Here is an 18,559-nt window from a genome sequence, read left to right as displayed (position 1 = left end):
TATCTCACCTATTTATGTCTTTGTTAATGCAAGAAAGAAAAAAAGATGACTCTTCTGCAGGTGTTTAATACCTTCATAACCACAGTGCTCATGGGCACAAACAACATCCCCTTTCTCAGATATGGCAGCCACCACGTATACCTGTTTTCTAAACACAAGCACAAGCACACATGCTTACCTGCAGCGGCCCTGGGGAGATGATGTGTGTGAGCTATGAAGTCTCATATTTATGACGGACAGACAAGAGGAAGCGATCTTCACTGCAGATTTGACCCAATGAGCCCCAGAGCAGCACTCACCCTCATTAGAACACCAGCACGCCTCCATCCCTCCTCGTAACGTGTTCTCACATGTGTCTCTGTTCGCATGTGTGTGTTCAGGCTGCCAGCCTCTCGCTGGCATCCACAGGACTGGAATAACCACAAAGAGCTTGTCGCTTTGGCGATAACTATCATTAACACGCTGATTACAGGTCTGAGCATCTTAAAATAACACAAACACACTGGGGCAGTGGATCAATACTTGCATGCTGAGGTAATGATGGGTCTGCCTGCTCTGCACAGATGAGAGAGATGATGCATAACGCAGTGAGAGAAACAGACCGGAGACCAATGAAGAGTGATAGGATTTTAGATGGAGGGTAGAAGTCTGGTGGATTTGGTATGAAAAGTACAGTTTACACGAGGAGGGGAATGGCCACACGCATATAAACACAGCAAACAGAGACAAACACCACAGCACATAGTTGTTGTTGCATTAAATGAAGATCATTCTGCCATGAGATGAGATCAACGGGATGAAAGAGTGAGAGAGAAGGGGAGGCAGAGATGGATAGGGAGGTGTATTGTAGAGGTCTTGATACATTAGTCTTTCTATCTTCTGTCTCCCCTCAAGATTTCTGCTCCGTGGCAGAGCAGTGAACAAACGCAGTCGGAAACAAGCCAAACACGGCCTCAGAGATCCATTCACAGTTTACACAGGCAGAACAGTTGAGGTCAAATCCTTTACTATATAAAAGGAGCAATACCACAAGTGTGAACTCAAGATATGCAATATATAGATGACAAGAATATGTCAAATGTGTGGAAGTTATGAGCAGTAAAATATACTCAATTATCAAAAGTAGCAGTTCTCGTTCTTCCAGAGTTTTAGAGACTCTGGTTTTTGCGTGGATATTTGTGAATTGGACGGTTTTTGCAATGAGGCTCATTTGCATAGAAAGGGTCTGACTTTGTGCAAAATATATGCATGTGACCTAATTAAATATGCGAAAATATCACCCGAGCACCGAGATGCTGTTTGCCTGGCAGCGCAGTTATGGCTGCTTTTCACCCTTTGTGATGCTTAGAGGATTAATATTTCTGACGTATTTTATGCAGGTTTTTGTGAATGTTCCCCTGATAGGCAAAAGACAATCTATATAGAGAGGAGTAAATGAGGGAGTGAGTAAATAGTACACTATAGTGATTACTTGTGGGACAGCAAGCTTACTGGCAACACGCGAGTGCATGCCATCCACAAGAGCCTGCCTGGCTTGTTAACTGCCAGTTAGCAGGCTTCCTTGCTCAGTCACTAACCTGTTATAAGTTAACAAGCATAATCACTAATAAATTGACAAAGTTTATCCAAGCGACATATTTGTACCATGACTCTTGCCTCACTACTCAAGACTCTACTGCTTCCTGTGATAGAACCATTTATTCCCTGGCAGAGCATGGTGATATAAAATTGGAGTTTCAGGTTTGGATGCTTGGGACGTTTTGGGAGGTTATACATCCTCTCAAAGGAGAGTACAGTCAAGATAGTTTTGTTTTCTTTGTTTGTCAACAATAAAGTTGAACAAAAGCTTCTAGCGAAAGCTAAGTGTGGATTTATAGTGGTATGAAAAGATTCCACTGTTCACAGTGATTCCACTGTTAGATAATGTAATTGATTGTGGTTAGACTACTTTACTACTCACAAGCCAAACATAACATGCCCCTCTAAAACACAATGCAAATTCTCAAGTAAAGTACAGTACTAGAGTAAACCTAATCTCCTCCGATGCATGTTAGCGCAGTCTCTAACACACAAACAAAGAAGTGTGGCTCAGACACACACGACATTGTTTTACAGGTATACTGCTTTTTCCAAATGCATATTACGTGTGATTGTGTGTGTGTGATCTTGTATGTATGTATGTATGTATACTTGGTTCTCGCATTTGTTTCCTGAATGCATGCAACTAGGTTGGACTTTGTTCTTTCCACGTCTAGTTGAACTGTGTGTTTAGGCTGTGTAAACACACACACACACACACACACACACACACACACACACAAACACTCAAAGAATTGCACAGCGGCGAGGCAACAGCAGTCTACTACTGCATGACCTAGTTATGCACACAGAAAAATTAGAGAGAGGAGAGAGTGAAGGCAGCCAGGAAGAGTGCTGGAATAACAATTTTATTCAGACAGCATCCTGCTGCTGTCTCATAAAGTGACATATCATGGCTGAAATGATAACGCTGGTTGAATAGTATTTGATTATTAAAGCACCTTTAATAGCAGAGCAAGTGGAGGAGTCCTGCAGCCTATACAAGAGTCAGAGAGAGGAATAAGGAGACGGGTGTCGTGACTCAAGTTAGTGGGATGTGCTCTCGTGTGGCCATCGATCTGCACGACTAAGGACATCTGGAGCACAGAGCACACACACCAGCTCAACGGGTTCATTCCTCCCAGAAAAAAAGGCTTGCACACACTTCCCCATTCAGCACGTCTTCTGGTCAACACACACATTTAACACACACTCATTCACACTGACGCGTGTGTATAGCCAGTGAGATTCTGGCGTTGCTGCCAAGTAGCCATCAGGGCCCCTCCACTCGCTGCCACAGTGATCTGTTACCATAGCAGCCTCTCTCTCTCTCTCTCACTCTCACTGTAGCTCTTGCTCTCCCCCTCTCATCCCCCTCATCCCCCTCAGCTCAGAGGCAATAGTGTAGAGAGGGAAAACTGGTAAAAAAAAGACTGGGTGTGGGGGGGAGGAACTTGCCGTTCCTGCTACTGAGCATCCATAAATCTGTGTGTATGTGCAGCAGTCTGCCCTCACGACATGCTCTGGCAGAGGCAGAAGCCGACTGGGTTTTCGACGCATCCAATCGTACGCTGGTCTTCTGTGGCACATTGCCTGACCGAGCCCAGTCAGAAGAACCCCTCTGGAACACACAGATATACGCAGAGTAGTTGACTCATCGGCAGATACAGATGTTATACTAATATGACAAACAAATATAAGTATTTTCTATATGTGTGATGATACAAGTGGCTCCACATAAAGAGAGACAATAATTTCCCACCTGTCTCATTTTTTCCCGGTCCCCCTGTTGCATTTAGCCAGCCTTTCCTGCTTTCTCTTTTGTTGTTGTGTCCAGGGAGGACAGGTGTTGGACACAATCTGTCCCTATCTATCTCTCTCTCTCTCTCTCTCTCTCTCTCCCCTCTTGCACACACACTTACACAGAAACCCTCACACACACACAACCACACAGCTGTCAGACCCCTCCGGGTGACCATCTGGCCGTGAAGCCAGGAGTCCCCCCTTCCTTCACTCTTTCTTTTCTCTCTTGGTGTACTATTCTTCTTCCATATCTACAGTCAAGATGGAAAACCTTTTTAATTGGCCTCAGTAGCTAATTCAATACAAAGGCATTGCATTGATTTCCTGTGATATTGACTATATACTAGTGCCTCTGAATAATCTCTGGCCACCTTCCAAAGTGACCAACAGATCAGAGAAGCAACAGGCTAACCAGTAGTATGTCCTCATCAAGATTTAATATAATGATGCCTATATGGAGTCACAATCCTATTGTTATTCACCTTATTCTTTGCCTGAACTACGGCGCTTTCACATTACATTATGTTGTCGAAGTGTGGCTCCTTTGCTAAGCGTCTCCAGCTTGACTAGCTTTACTTGCCAAAAAGAAAAAAGTTTTACTAACTTTTAACATTTTTTCAGGCCATTTCCATGTCGGCCCTCCTGTTGCTGATGGATGTGATGCTGTAAAACCATCCAATCACTGCAGTGTAGGCCTGATGTTCCCAAACATCATTACTTGTTTACAACGCTGCTAGTGCAAAACAAGATGAGTGAATACAATTGCATTCAAACTGTAAGTTAACAAATGTGCATAATTTCCACAGGACTTTGACAGAGTAATTTTGGAAGGTTTTGGACAGGATTTGAACAGACTTTTATTCATCCCCAGGTCAGTAGAAATAATAACAAGGCAGCTTGGGGAAAGCTATGGCTGAAAGTAGTAGTAGGACAATAAATGTTCCATTGAAACAATATCAAAAGGTATCCCTACAAAGAATACAATGCACTTTCAGAAGACCAGGGAAACCTTTAGGCGTGTTACCGTATTCCAAGGTAGTTACCCTCACTGCTCAGGCTTGCACCATTTTGCTCTAAATTTGCCGCTTGGTTTTAAATAAACAAGTAACAATTCAACTCGGCAACCAGAAGAGTTTCGTGACATCTTCTTTTAACGAATTTAATTCCCTTCGTATTAGTTAGCTTTACATGATCCAGGTGAATGAATAATGATTGAGTGCCGCTGATAGTCTATTTAATTTGGTTCATAAAAAAAGGGTACAAAAAGCATGCTAAGCTAATTTTTTGCCTTGTACATTTCTCAAAGCCCTGCCCAATACTGTCAAACTCATGTTAGCAGGAATGTACTTTAAAGATGTTAAATGACAAATTTGTTCTGTTTCTTAGTTCTGTAGGGATAATTTTCCTTCACAAAATAATTACATGCCTAAATAAATGCCTGAAAATATAAATTTTTTTCTAAAAAGAAAAATTTAACAAATTCCTGTATTTGTGTGTGATAAACTCTGGTAATTCTCTGACCATTCCTTCACGGGTTGTGTAGGATGGGAGTAGCTGTATGTACCGAACAGGAGTGCCGGTCAATGAGTCTCGCTCATTCAGTGTGATTTAATCTTTCTGTGTCGAGATTTCCAGAGAGACAAATTTGAATCCTAGTTGGTCTTGCTACAAGCAAAACAGGACGAACAATAGAGAGGTTTCATTCACACATATCTACCACATGATTATGTAAAGCTAATAGATCAACAGTTGTTGCTGTTTTCCCTGTTATTTCATGTCAGCAAACATGTCTTAACATTTTTGTTTGAAATTGTCAACGTCCTGTAGTGCAGCAGAGCTCTAAGGTCACCATCAGATGCAGACGCTAATCACCCTTTAGCACTGTTTAGTTTTGACTGTTTCTTTCCTGTTTCTCTCTCTCTCTCTCTCTCTCTCTCTCTCTCTCTCTCTCTCTCTCTCTCTCTCTCTCTCTCTCTCTCTCTCTCTCTCTCTCTCTCTCTCTCACTTGTGTGTAGTTTCATTGTAGCTGCTGGCGGAGCCCATGTTGTTGAGTGAGAGAGGGAGGGGGAGGAAGAAGGGATGGGGTGGTAGGGGAGAAAGAGAACAAGTAATACAGAGAGAGAGAGAGCAAGAGGGGGTGGATCTGTTGATTTACTAAAGACTCAAACACGACCAGTCTCCCCTCCCACACACCCACTCACACTTCCCTCTCCTCATCTCTCCCTTTCCCCTCTCTGTCTCTCTCTCTCTCTCTCTCTCTGTCTCTCTGTGTCTCTCCCTCCCTCTCTCTGTCACCCCCACCCCCTCCTGGCGTGATGGTACAGCTCCAGAAACAGGAAGGAGCCGCAACTCTATAAATAGAGAGGAGCTGCTCAGCCAGGAACCACACACACACACACACACACACACACACACACACACACACACACACATAGAGTTTCCCCTCTCTCGTCCACTCATTTTCTCGCTCTCTTTGTTGCTTCTCTGCTCTTTGCTTGCCCTCTTTTTTTACTTACACTTTATCTCAAAAATAAAAACAGAGATACACACACTCAGACCACACACACTCAGACATACACACATGCAGAGATGCACACACTCAAACACACACAGTCCTTGACTTGGATGAAATGAGTTGTGTGTTTTAATGCTAATGGTTTGTGTCTTTTAACGTACACTGCTGTTTAGTCTACAGTCACACACACACACACACACACACACACACCAAGGTCTCTGTCAGTGAGTTGGGGGGTTGGAGATGGATGGGGGTAGATGGGGAGGGAAAAGTGATGGTTTTCTGTGGCCACTAGGTTTTTATGTTAGGTCAGCAGGTTTGAAACTGCTGATGACACACGTACATGTACACGCTCATACTCTATCTTTCATAGTGTACACACACACACACACAGACACACACACAATCATCATCTGTAATAACCACAATAGTGTTTATTCTGTGTTTATGTTAGTGGTCTGCCTGCCTCTGTAGGGTGATACTTGTCAGTTATCAGTCTACATTGGCCAACATTGCCCTCACAACAACTATTTAAATACTTTAAATAGTTAATTGCTGTTGTTAATACCTCTTATTTTTTCATGGAAATGTTCATGAAGTATAATTTTAAGGTAATAAAGGCTTCATATCCAGAGTTCCCTCTTCACAGCTTTTGGGCAGGAAATGCTTACTTAGAGTATTACATTGTTGAGACAGAACAACATTTCCCAAATCAGAGCCACACCAGTATGTTACTTATATCTGCCAACTCTCAAACAAAACAATAAAATGATTCATTTGCAGAATTGAAAGGCATAATTTAAGATGTTATTGTTTAGAATAATAGTATTGTGTCTTTATTCAAATCAGGGGTGTATTAGGCAGACTGGCGGGCGCTCTCTCTCTCTCTCTCTCACCATTCTCTGGGATGGCAGCCAAATGGTTCTTTTGTTTGTACCTTCCTCTTGTCACTTGGTGCTTTCTGTCCTTCACTCCCATAGACTCTTTGTTTCTGTGTTTTGTCCATATATTGCCCAATGTTCAGGGATGTCGCCAGGAAAACTTTTTTTTTTTTGTTTGTTTTTTTTCTCACTCAAAACTGACTTAACTCTTTGCTTTGACAGGCTAACACTTTCCCACACCCCTAACTCTTCCCCCCTGTTTCCAGTCAAATAATTAACATACATCAATCTCCTCATTTAACTCAAGGTAAGAACGCAAATAAGAGTGCTATTCCTTTAAGCTTTCCCAAATCTTTAGTCTCCTCATCAGTTGGTCCTTTTGGGCACGGACCAAGTTGCAGACCCTGAATGTCGGGGTCATTCACAGAAAGGCTCTTCTTGTCAGTTTCAGTGACTTGCTCAAGGACACTTCAGCAGGATGGGCGCTTGCTGACGTGGGCTTGAACCAGTGCCCTTGAGATGAAGGACAGACTCTCTGACTCTTCTGCCTATTTTCCCTCTTAATTTGCGCTCGTATCCTCCCAGTTCTCCTCACTGAAATAACTGGATGACATTTCTTTTATGACAAGCCAAACAGTCAATCATTGAAGCCATTTTGCTACAGTGTCACTTTTATATAGAGAAAATAAGATTCATGTGACATGTATGTGAAGGAAACCATTGGTGCATTTCCTTTTAGGTGTATGTCTTCCGTCATGCTACATTCACATTAAATCAGGCGTGCAGCGGTGTGGGAGTGTCACTTAAATGAACCATTGGAATGGCCTGGTGATCACTGTTTACATTACATTTCATTTAGCTGACACTTTTATCCAAAGTGACTTAGAATCATACACCGTAGACACAGCTACAGGGAGCAATTCAGGGTTAAGTGTCTTGCTCAAGGAAACATCGACGAGGGCGGGGATCGAATCGCCGATCCTTTTGAAAAGACGGACCTGCTAACCACTGACCCACAGTCGCAGCCACTGCATAGTTTGAGTTGCGTTTCTCCAAATGTTGATTCTTTGTGCCGCAGGGCGCTATATAACCTGCGGTTATAGTTTCCGCAGCCAAAACCCACTACCTTCATTCAATGGAAGGGTCCACAATGCCTGATTTGGTATAAATGCTGCATTAACCCTCTCCTGGACATTATGTCTGGGGAACTAATTCCTCAAAACTAGCAATTCCTCAGAACTACCAATTTGATTTTTAGAAACTTTTCAGTTGGGAAGGACAAAATTCTGTTACCAAGTTGAAGACCCTACAACGAAACCACAGCATTTACAGCTTATAGTTTAAAATACTGTAGGTGGAAACATGCCAGAGCTTTTTGCCATAACCCCCGTTAACACCACTCGCACACACACACAGCGGCACACACATTTACTTATTAAAGACCTGTTTGATTTAATTGACTCATTTCACAGTCTAGTGGGCCAGACCAGGAACAAGCACAAACACACACACACACACACAGGCAAGGTACATAGTGGCCTGCACCAGGGAAACTAAATGAAATTTGGACAATTATGACCCATATCTGTAGGTCTGTGCTACCTGATTATATTCACTCTACATTATTCATCTTTGCACACAAATGCATGTCGTGATTTGTTTAGAAATGTAGATGATAATTAATTCTCTTTGACAGTTAGATCCACATATGTTCTCTTTTGGCGGTGAAATTTGAATTGCAGACTATGATAATAATCAGTGGACGCTATTGTGTGATTGGTTCACTTCACTTTGTGGATGGGTCCTTCAGATGGTTTTATTGTTAGCATAAAAGATGTGTTTGCTCCTTTTGTGATGCTGAGATCAGGATTTATCTGGACTAGTACGCCTTTTTGTTTGTTTGCTTTTTAACTGACCAAGCAGCAGACAGAGTAAACCACAGAAGGCATAACACGTGCATGTATATATGTGTGAAATGTTTTGTTTTTGGTTCTCAAGCTTTCCTTATACAGTGGTCATCACCCTTTAGCCAAATGTGTTTTCGTGTATCGAATGGCCACGACCCACCTATTATATCTGGGAATGTCCCCTGCAGTCAGTGTCGAGAAAAGGATGAGTAGATAATGTGGCAGTGAGGGTGAACGGATGCAAGGAGGCTGGTGAGAAGAAGCTGCATACTTTCAAAGAAGAGTTGATTGATGTGTGACTTTTGATTAGGTTTACAACAACCTACTGTGATCCATAAGAGGAGTGCAGTATGTTTTGTTGGCTGTACAAATGTTATCTTCTAATCAAAATGTGTCTGCTGTTGACCAGCATCCTCATGCCAAGAGGCAAGTCTGCCTCCACATGTAGTAACACTAAAAGAATCACCATATTATGGAAGTGTCTCAACATAGACGTGTTCTTTACATGTTGTGAATTTGGATTTTGATATGATGCTCAACCTTAAAAGAGAGGGAATAAGTAAGCAAGAGGAGAAGGAGGATGCAGCGCACAAAGCACCAGAGCAGCAGGTTGCTATAACAACAGCACCTTAGTGGTTCCATCTCCGTGTCTCCCCTCCCTCTCCCTCTCTGATCACTCTCTCATCGTTTGCGCCCTGCTGTCATTTGGCGTGCCATGCCTTTCCATCAAGCCACCTATCTCCTCCTCCTCTCTTCCTACCTCTTCCCTCCTTCTCCGTCTCTCCTCTGCTTGATGTTCTGGTTTCTCCTCCATTCAAAGAAATAATACCATCTGCCTGACATATATAATTCCTTCTTTCAAACTTGTGTCTCTCTCTCTTACCTTTTGTCTCTCTGTATCTTTGTCATTCTCCCTCTTTCTCTCTGTCTGTTGCGGGAGCCGACAGAGGAGCAGTCAGCAGGTGTTTATGTCAAAGAAAACAGAGAGGAGGGGAAACGAGCAGCGCTCTCTTCCTTTTTCTCTCTCCTGTCTTTGCTCTTTTACATCCCCTCATCCTTTTTGCTCCGATGCTCTTTTTCCTGCGGTCTCGCTAAGCACTCCGGCTTGATTAAACTGCTGCAAAATTCTTTGTCTCTCGATATCTTCTTCTCTCCCTTTCTCTCTCACACGCCATCACTCGTTCCTCTCAATTCCGATATGTTATTGCTGTGATGGACACACTGTCAGTTTCTTTTGCGGTGCACGGCAGCTCTACTTCAGAGGTTTAATGGCTACAGGTTGCAAATAGTGATAAAAGAAACAAAGGATTAATTAATTGCATTTAATATAACGTAGTTGGTTCTGGCTCACAGTTACGTTCCTATGCATATTGACTCATACATTATTGTGCAGACAGAACCACAGTCCATCTCTCTGCACCCATCTTTGTTTCTCTTAATCTATTCAGAATAGTATCAAGAAGGTTAAACTGGTGATGATTTTTTACAGGTGGCTTTGTGTGAGTGTGCATGTGTCTGTGGGAGGGTGCTGTAGTTCACACCACCTGGATAATCCTGGGAGTTTTTTATAGGTGGGCTTTGAAAGCCGAGTCTGTTATTATCAACATGAGTCACTGGCATTTAGGGAAAGCCGGCAACGCACACACACACACACACACACACACACACACACACACACACACACACACACAAACACAGACAAACACGCACGCACGCACACTCACAGACACACACACACACACACACACACAGAGAAACACTCACATCCATAAACACTCTAACACACAAACATTGGATTCAGGAGACCTGAATTATTTAAACCCATTGATTGCAGGACCACACACACACACACACACACACACACATAGTTGATGAAGTTGTGTCGTGACAATGGAGATGTGTGTTTTCCTGTGTTTTTCTCAGTTGTTCTCCTAATGGCTCCACCAGTATACAAGTTCAAGTCTCACACACACACACACACACACACACACACACACACACACTGACTGTAGTTTTGCCTGTCAATACTAATGGTGTTTATCATGCCATGAATATAATTAGGCTGACTGTCATTCATAGGGGAGAAGAGAGGGGAAAGCCAACCTGACAGCCCCACCCCACACGTACACACAACAGTAAACCAAGAAAGTAAAAATAGGAGGATTTGTGTGCTCTGTGTTGTGGTGTGTGTGTGTTTTGTGCTTCTGCCAGCTTGAGTGGGTCCACCTCAGGGTCAGAATACAATCTGAATATATAATAATTTTGTCTGTTGTTCCATCTGAATAACAAAGAGCTAAGCATGTATCTGCACACATACGTGTGTGTGGTGTGTGTGTGTGTGTGTGTGTGTGTGTGTGTGTGTGTGTGTGTGTGTGTGTGTGTGTGTGTGTGTGTGTGTGTGTGTGTGTGTGTGTGTTGTGTGTGTGTGTGTGTGTGTGTGTGTGTTTCACGTGTGAACACTCAGAGCATGTATTTTACAAAATGTATTTTACTGCTTCTGAGCACCTCTTTTTCAAAGAAGACTGCTTGATGTAGATCTGCAGTATACACGTAACTTAGCAGCATAATCTTTAAAGGCATTTTAATAATAGTCACTGACTTTATCCAGGGAATGAAGAAAAGATGAAAAAAACTGAAACTATAGCCTCCAATCTTTGTACAGTGACGCTAAAGGCACGCTGTGTCACTGCTTTGAACACAAAGATCATCCTCTTTTTGAATGAATCCTAAACTTTGGCTTTGATTTGGGTAAGAGCACAACATGTTGTACCATGGGAACCTTTCATAAATGAGGTCCCTTCTTCCCATTTGGCATTTTAATAACATCTGCTGTTTCTCTGCCAACTTCATTGGTGTTTGAAATGAACAGAAGTTAGGAGTACAATTGAGATTGAGAGTTTATTCAATTTAGTGGAAATTGCACAAAACCTCAATTTTGATGCACTCTCATCAGGCGGCAACCTCTGGTTCTGAAAAGTGAAGCCAATGTGGAAGTGCCTTAAGCCTCACACACACTATTGCTGGTAATGTCTCGTCCTGAATATAAACTTGGCATAGAACAGTTAGCAGACACAGATACAGTTTTGTTTGCAAGCTTGTTAGAAACTGTATGTTTTGTTAAGGTGTAATCAAATAGAAATATATATATTCGCCCCTCAGTCAGATAAACAACTAAGATTTAGCATCACAACATTCTACTGATGCACTGAGCCACCAAAGTGCTGCTGTTGTTCAGAGTTATAATTCCATTAGAGCGGTTGTAGAGAGACAAAGTTAAAATCCTGTGCAAACCTTCCTAACACCACAGATTCACACTGAAACACTGTTTTTGGCCAAAGAGGAGTACATTTTCTCTCCGTCATACTTCATATTTTTAGACTGTAAGCCTTGTCTCATCAATCAATCATCAATCAAAATTAACTGTAGAGATAACACCCCGCTGCCAATTATGTATCCATTTTCTAGACCTTGTTTTCTGCAATGTGAGACCGCTTTTTTCAAATGTTCAAACTTGTGAGAGCGCTGTTGAAAAGCATATTTTTTGTGGGTGATGGAAAACACATGCTTTAGTGTTGGTAAAAGGCCAAAATGTGGAGGAATTTAAATTTCTCATGTTGGCATGGTCTTACTCCTTTCCTTTACTCTCACTTCTCTTCTTGCTATGTCTGAGTTTCTGTTTGCTGTCCCTCCATACCTCCTCTCCTCTTCAAACCACGTCTATGATAGTGATTTCCTTAATTGCCAGCCACTGTTCGTTAGCACCCTGTCGTTATCTCGTCTGTGCCATGACAGAGACTGTTAACTTTAGTGGATTGTGCGGTGGCTGTCTACAGCAAGGCTAAGAATGGGATGTTTGAATTGTAGGATTTAGACTGAGTAGCTCATGGTGCCCATTGGCTGATGCTAATGATAGAGATAGAGATTGACTCTATGCAGAAAGTATCAGTTGTGGATGTTTGTAAAGAGGAAGCAGCCTTATTGATTTTGTTTGTTGCTTCCATTGTTAGCGCCCTGAAGGCCACATAATTGTCTTCATATTGCTAACATGTCCCATCACTGGTGCTCCTCCAGCCCTAATCTATTTTCTCTTTGCTTTTTGTTCCAGCTCCAACAGACAGTAAAGAGGAAACTGGACAGTGCACGGTCGCCCCTCAATGGAGAGCAGAACGGCATCTGTGATGGAGGCAGCTACTCACCGACTACCAAACGGGTACGGAAGGAGGACTCTGGTGGTTTGGACTCACTAACAGGTCACCCGAACAACAACAATCCACCTATCTCTCCAATGCATTGCCAAATGGACATTAAGCCCTTACTTGGCGGGCCCAACACTTCCACCGGAAACAACACTACAAACAGCAATGGCAACCACGTAGGTCAGGCATCCGATGAGCTGGGGAAGAACGGTGGCAGCCATCTCCCGGACATGAAGTTGAATGGCTCACTAGACTTGGAGGACAGCTTCGGCCTCCTTAAAGACCTGAAACAGGAGCCACTGGACGACGGAGGTGGGATGGAGTCCTCTGATCCCCAGTCTCTGTCCAATCAGAACAAACTGTTTTCTGACATCAACCTCAATGACCAAGAGTGGCAGGAGCTGATCGATGAGCTGGCCAATACTGTGCCAGAGGACGATATGCACGACCTCTTCAATGAGGACTTTGAGGACAAGAAAGAAGCAGAGTTTGGCAGGCCGGCAAACAATCAAACACCAGGCCCACATGAAGCAGCTGGGAACACAACGGCCCCACCAGCAACAGCCCTGCCTCCTCCTCAGCCTGGAGGACCACAGGTTCCCATGGGCTCGCCACAGGTCAGTACTAAGAGGGTCAACAAGTTGTCCAATAGCAGGAGCACTCTGCCCCAAGTTGTGACAAGCTTAGGGGATTTAGTCACATAGCAATATTTGTATGATGTTGTCTCTAAAGGGAGAATTATAGTACATTTGTTAGCGTATACTTACTTTAAATGTCTGTTTGTAACAGACACAATATATTGACATTATACAACAGCAACAAATCATAAACCATGTATAATCTGTACGCCCACTACAAATTACCGTTTATGATCCATTCCTGATACAAGGATTCCAGGTGATGAGTAGAAATTGGCAATTTAAAGGCTTCAACTGCTTTTTGAACCAAGGAAATGGTTCTTGCTTCCAATTCATAGTAATATATTCACACAGGTGTGTCCTTCTGTTTACTCTTTCTAAATTACTAATACATGAATAAAACTGCGAGGTGCAGAACACGAAACAAGCATTACATTCTTACACAATGTGTTGGGGTTATAATATAATAAATCTTTAAAGCTAAGGTATTTTGGTTGACATTTCAAGGGGTTAGCTATATTATAAAGAATTCCTAATGATTCCAACCAGGTCACTAAGCAGAAATTAAAAACAGATAGAGGAGACAGGAGGATATTAGCTTACTGTAGCATAAAGATTGGAACCAGGGGTGGACAACTAGCCTGGCTCTCTCCAAAGAAAACACATAACAACATGTGTAAAGCTGTCAGATTAGCAAGTTGTATTTAATTTTTCTTAATAATAACACAAACAGAAATGTAATAACAACACGTTGCGACCATCCAGGCTTTTGTGCAGTGTCTCCGACTGTGTGGCCGGTGAGAGCACGATGGGTTGTAGTATATCTGCACTGGTACTAAACCTTCTGGCAACGAGACTGAGAAATAACTCCCGACTCAAACCACAATTAATATTGTACTGTTTATATACAGATTTAACAAACAAGACACTATGTGTTAATTAGAAAGCTTCAGAGGTGTTGATAGGCATAAGTGGTAACTTTGGAGAGAACCAGGCAATCTGTCTTTATTCTAAACTAAGGTAAAAGCCACCAGGTGTTATGTTAAACTCATTTGAGAGTTAATAGTACCTGCGTCTCACAGGATTCTTTTGTGTTCGGACTCTTCAGGTTCGACCATCTTCGTCAGGCCCTCAGTTTGCCACCACTGCCAATGGAACGCCTCCCCAGCAACCTTTGCAGCAGTCTCCAGCTGTTGCCATGGCATCAGGTTCGCCATTGCACAACTGCGTGGCTCGCTCCCCTCAGACCCCAACTCAGGCTCAGACACAAGCAGTCTCTAGGCCTGGAAATGGATACATGATGAACCCAGGCCCAGGAGTCAGTCAGGCAGGCACAGGCCCCGGATCAGTTGGAGTTGCCCCTGGAGGTCAACCTGTTGGACCAGTGACGCCTGAACTTTCTCCAGCAGAGCAGCTAAAGGCAATGGCTCAGCAACGGGCTAAACTGCTGCAGCAGAAGCAGCAGCAGCAGCAAGCAGCTAACTGGTCCCCTGCAGGTGCCCCAACCAGTCCATATAACTCTGGTCCCTTTAACCAAGACAAACCCAACAGCCCCATGATGTACCCACCGCAAGCCTTTAATACGCCACAGGGCCCTCTAGTGGCTGGGATGACCCCCAACAATGGGCCCAAGGCCTCCATGAACAACTACCTCCCTCACAACCACATGGGCATGATGGGCCAGCAACAGCCAAACAGCATCAACCAGAACACCCTGTCCAAGCAACAGCAGCAACAAACGGCAGCCATGTTGTCCTATAACAACACCAAACCGCTGAGTCACTTCAGCGGTAGCGGGGTTGATCACATAGGCCAGAGGATGACTCCTCCCATGGGAGGGAACAATCAGGTCAAGAACCCCATGATGCCTCCCTACATGGGTGGTGGGGGAGGCGGTGGCCAGGGCGCAGGGCCCGGGCAGACCCAAGGGCCAATCCCTGGGGCAGACAGCCCACCTGAGTGAGGAGCAGAAGAGGATGTTGCTGATGAAGCAGAAAGTGTTAAACCAGAACATGCCCTACAGCGCCATGCAGGCTCATGGACAGGTAAGGGAACTGTAGATGTAATCAATGTGGCTCGGCAAAGTTGTTGTGCAGATAAAATGGAGTCTTCTAGGAGGAAGGTGTCGTTCAACTGCCTGTAGATTTAGCTCTGGTTCCAGAGTCATTCTCCAGAAGCCAATAGAAAGCATTTACTGTGGAGATGAGTGTTGTGTTAGAGTGTGGTGGTGTTATGGAGCCCTCAACCCATGACCTTGTGAGGAGAACAATATTTTGCTTGGGGCGCTATATGAAATGCTGGCAGTCTACTTGCGTTTTCTGTGACATATACAGATAACTTGGACTCCATTTTTATGTGTAAATGACAGAATGGCAAGGATATAATAAATACAAGATATTACAAGCTTATTAAACAGTTGACCTGGACAGATCACGGAAAATGGATTGCTGTTTTATAAAATCTTCCGGAGGTGTAGCCAGAGAGGTAAAATGGCGGTAGTTTCCCCAGCAACAAGCCTGGGCTGGGAATAGGCATAGGAAAATGGCCTGTCGACAGTGTATTGATGCCTCTGCAACACTAGCAGCACTGATAGCCTCCCCCCACTCCTCCGTAACTCAGACACACAAGCGCATGCACTCACACACCACACCAAACACCAAAGCTAAACGGCTCCTTAGCTCATATCCCCAATCTGTCACAGCTGACTGATGGCTTAGATTGGACCACTAAGCCAAGCTAGCTGCTGTCATTACCGAAAGCCCACCTCGGGCAGTTTGTTTCCCGAGCCCAGCGACAGCCGCAGCCCACTGTGAACGCTCCGGTGGTTGAGCCAGGTGTCAGGTGTCCTTAATAAGCCAAGGGATGGAGGAGGTTAAGGAAGTGTGGGTGGACTATACCTTAAGAAATAAACACCTACTCAAGCGAAACATCACGCTGGTGTGGTTAGTCTCATTATCTCAGGACCATTGTATTATTGTCAATAGAATGTGTGTGTGCATGCTTGTTGATGATTCACTTCTTAATGTTGTCTCCTTCCTTTATCTCTCTGTCTCTCTCTTCCTCTGCCTCCCTTGTGTTCATGATATGGCTACAGTCAGTCAGTCTCCTCTCCTCTTCCTCCTCCCGTCTGGTGATCGCTGCCTCTCCTGTCCTGCTCCTCCTCCTTGTCCTCCCCCCTCTCCTCCCTCTCGTTCCCCCCCCCCCCCTGCCAGGGACACTCAGCACCAATAAAGGAGCAGATTTATTAATATGGGGCCTTTGTGGCTGCTGCCTGAAGGGTTGTGTGTTTGTGTGCGTAAGTGAGTGAGTGTGTGTCTGTGCACATGTATGTTTGTGTGTGTTTCATAGATTTGGGTAGGGGGTGGGTAGAAGAGGGAGGTGGAGAGATTTATTTGAGTGAGCAGAGGAGAATTGGAGACCGGGATGAGAGAGGAAAGAGATGTGCAGAAGAGAAGGGGGAAAAACGACTTTAAGCAAAATGGCAAATGCAGAAGAAAGATTTATTGTAGAGTAAGGATCAAGCATATTAAAAAGAAAGTCAAGGGGCTGGAAAGAGAAAATAAGTGAGCAATGCCAAATGGAGTGTCTGAAATGCTAAATATTCACAGTTCTACATGTGTCTAGCTCCATTGTAATGACATTTATTTGGGTGGAAGTGGGAGCAGATGAGCTTTATTTGAGCAATATTTACAGGATGTGGACAAAAGGTGCTACCGGCAAATCCACCAATGTTACACTTCAACGTCAGTTCACTAGGGAACTACTTAGCCCATGAAAACAATTGTATAATGTGTTTTGTGGCTCTGAAAGGGCTTTGTCAAGTCTAGGAACATAACCCTAATGATGTCTTAGTGATGTCATCAGGGTTATCTTGGCTTCAAAACTACAAATCTCACACTTTCTCAAAACACCTTTTTTTTAACCTGTTTTATACTCCAACTGGTGGGGGCTTGTGATTACACAGCTGAGTGCATCGCTGGACCCCGGCCGCTACTCTGCGGCCAGAGACACAGTGGAGGGAAAACCGTTTGCTCACTTTTTGTTTTGGAAGATGTGTTTGGCTAACGGCTAACAGCTAATGGCTAATGGCTAATGGAACGACATAAGCAGCAGACCGCATCGCAGCTGTTGCTCTGCGACCAGGGAAACAGTTATTTATTGCCTTTTTTGGGGGGCTTCAACCACCACATTTATATCCATATTGTAGTATAATTGAAGTCTACATAAACGCAGTTTCGCCCGTGAGAATTGGACAGAGCCGGCACAAACATCTGCAAAGATTGAAATGAGAGTGTATCCATTGTACGAGACTTGCAAGGGAAAAATGTGAGAGAGGGCCAATTGTCTGTTATATTTATTCAATCAACCGTTACAGCAGTGGCCATTGCAGACACACCCGTCAGGGACCTGCACTCTTGTGAATTTACCTTTCTTGTTGCTAATGTGCTCTGTCACAACAGATAACACATAGAGCTCATAATTCAAAATAACTCATGTCTGCTTTGTCAAGCCTGTTGGTTTCTCTGTCATTAGAATGTGTTTTTGTGCCTTAGTTGCTCAGTTCATATAGACAGAGCTTTGGTTGGACTAATCAGGTAAACCAATGTTGATGACTGTCAAAGCTCAGCTGGATGAGAACGTGTGTGTGCGCTTGTGTATTTCTTGTTGTGAAGTAATTTGTGCTGATATGATGAGCCATCAGGCAACCTTTGTAATGTTATTTGTTTGGGTGTAGTGATGCTAGCAGGGTTTAGATTCTGATTTCTTTGTCTGTGTTAGTGTATGTGAACATTAACCTTTGGGTTTGTGAGTGTGAGTGTGAGTGTGTGGGGGGGAGGGGGGTCTCACAGGTGGTGCTTAAACGTGTCTGCTCCATCCTCTCTCCCCTCTATGTGTGTGTGTGTGTGTGTGTGTGTGTGTGTGTGTGTGTAGCCTTGGCTAATCCAGTTAGCAGCTGCTTGGGGAAACTTCAGCCTCTCTCCTCAAAAGCTCGTTAGTCAAGCTTTAATTGTTGCTCCCTCGCTTTGCATATCGCCATGAC

General features: G+C 43.8%; 1 protein-coding gene across 1 annotated transcript in view; it reads left to right on the top strand.

The window, feature by feature from the left end:
• maml3 (mastermind-like transcriptional coactivator 3) overlaps positions 1-18,559 on the top strand; it is a 91,690-nt gene that overhangs the window by 32,232 nt on the left and 40,899 nt on the right. Inside the window, 3 exon segments of the mRNA XM_034533349.1 lie at positions 12,790-13,497; positions 14,627-15,457; positions 15,459-15,563. Of these exon segments, the coding sequence (XP_034389240.1) occupies positions 12,790-13,497; positions 14,627-15,457; positions 15,459-15,563 (1,644 nt within the window).

Source organism: Cyclopterus lumpus, chromosome 1, assembly GCF_009769545.1.
Source record: "Cyclopterus lumpus isolate fCycLum1 chromosome 1, fCycLum1.pri, whole genome shotgun sequence".
Classification (NCBI taxonomy): domain Eukaryota; kingdom Metazoa; phylum Chordata; class Actinopteri; order Perciformes; family Cyclopteridae; genus Cyclopterus; species Cyclopterus lumpus.
This window is presented reverse-complemented; position numbering and strand designations above follow the sequence as displayed.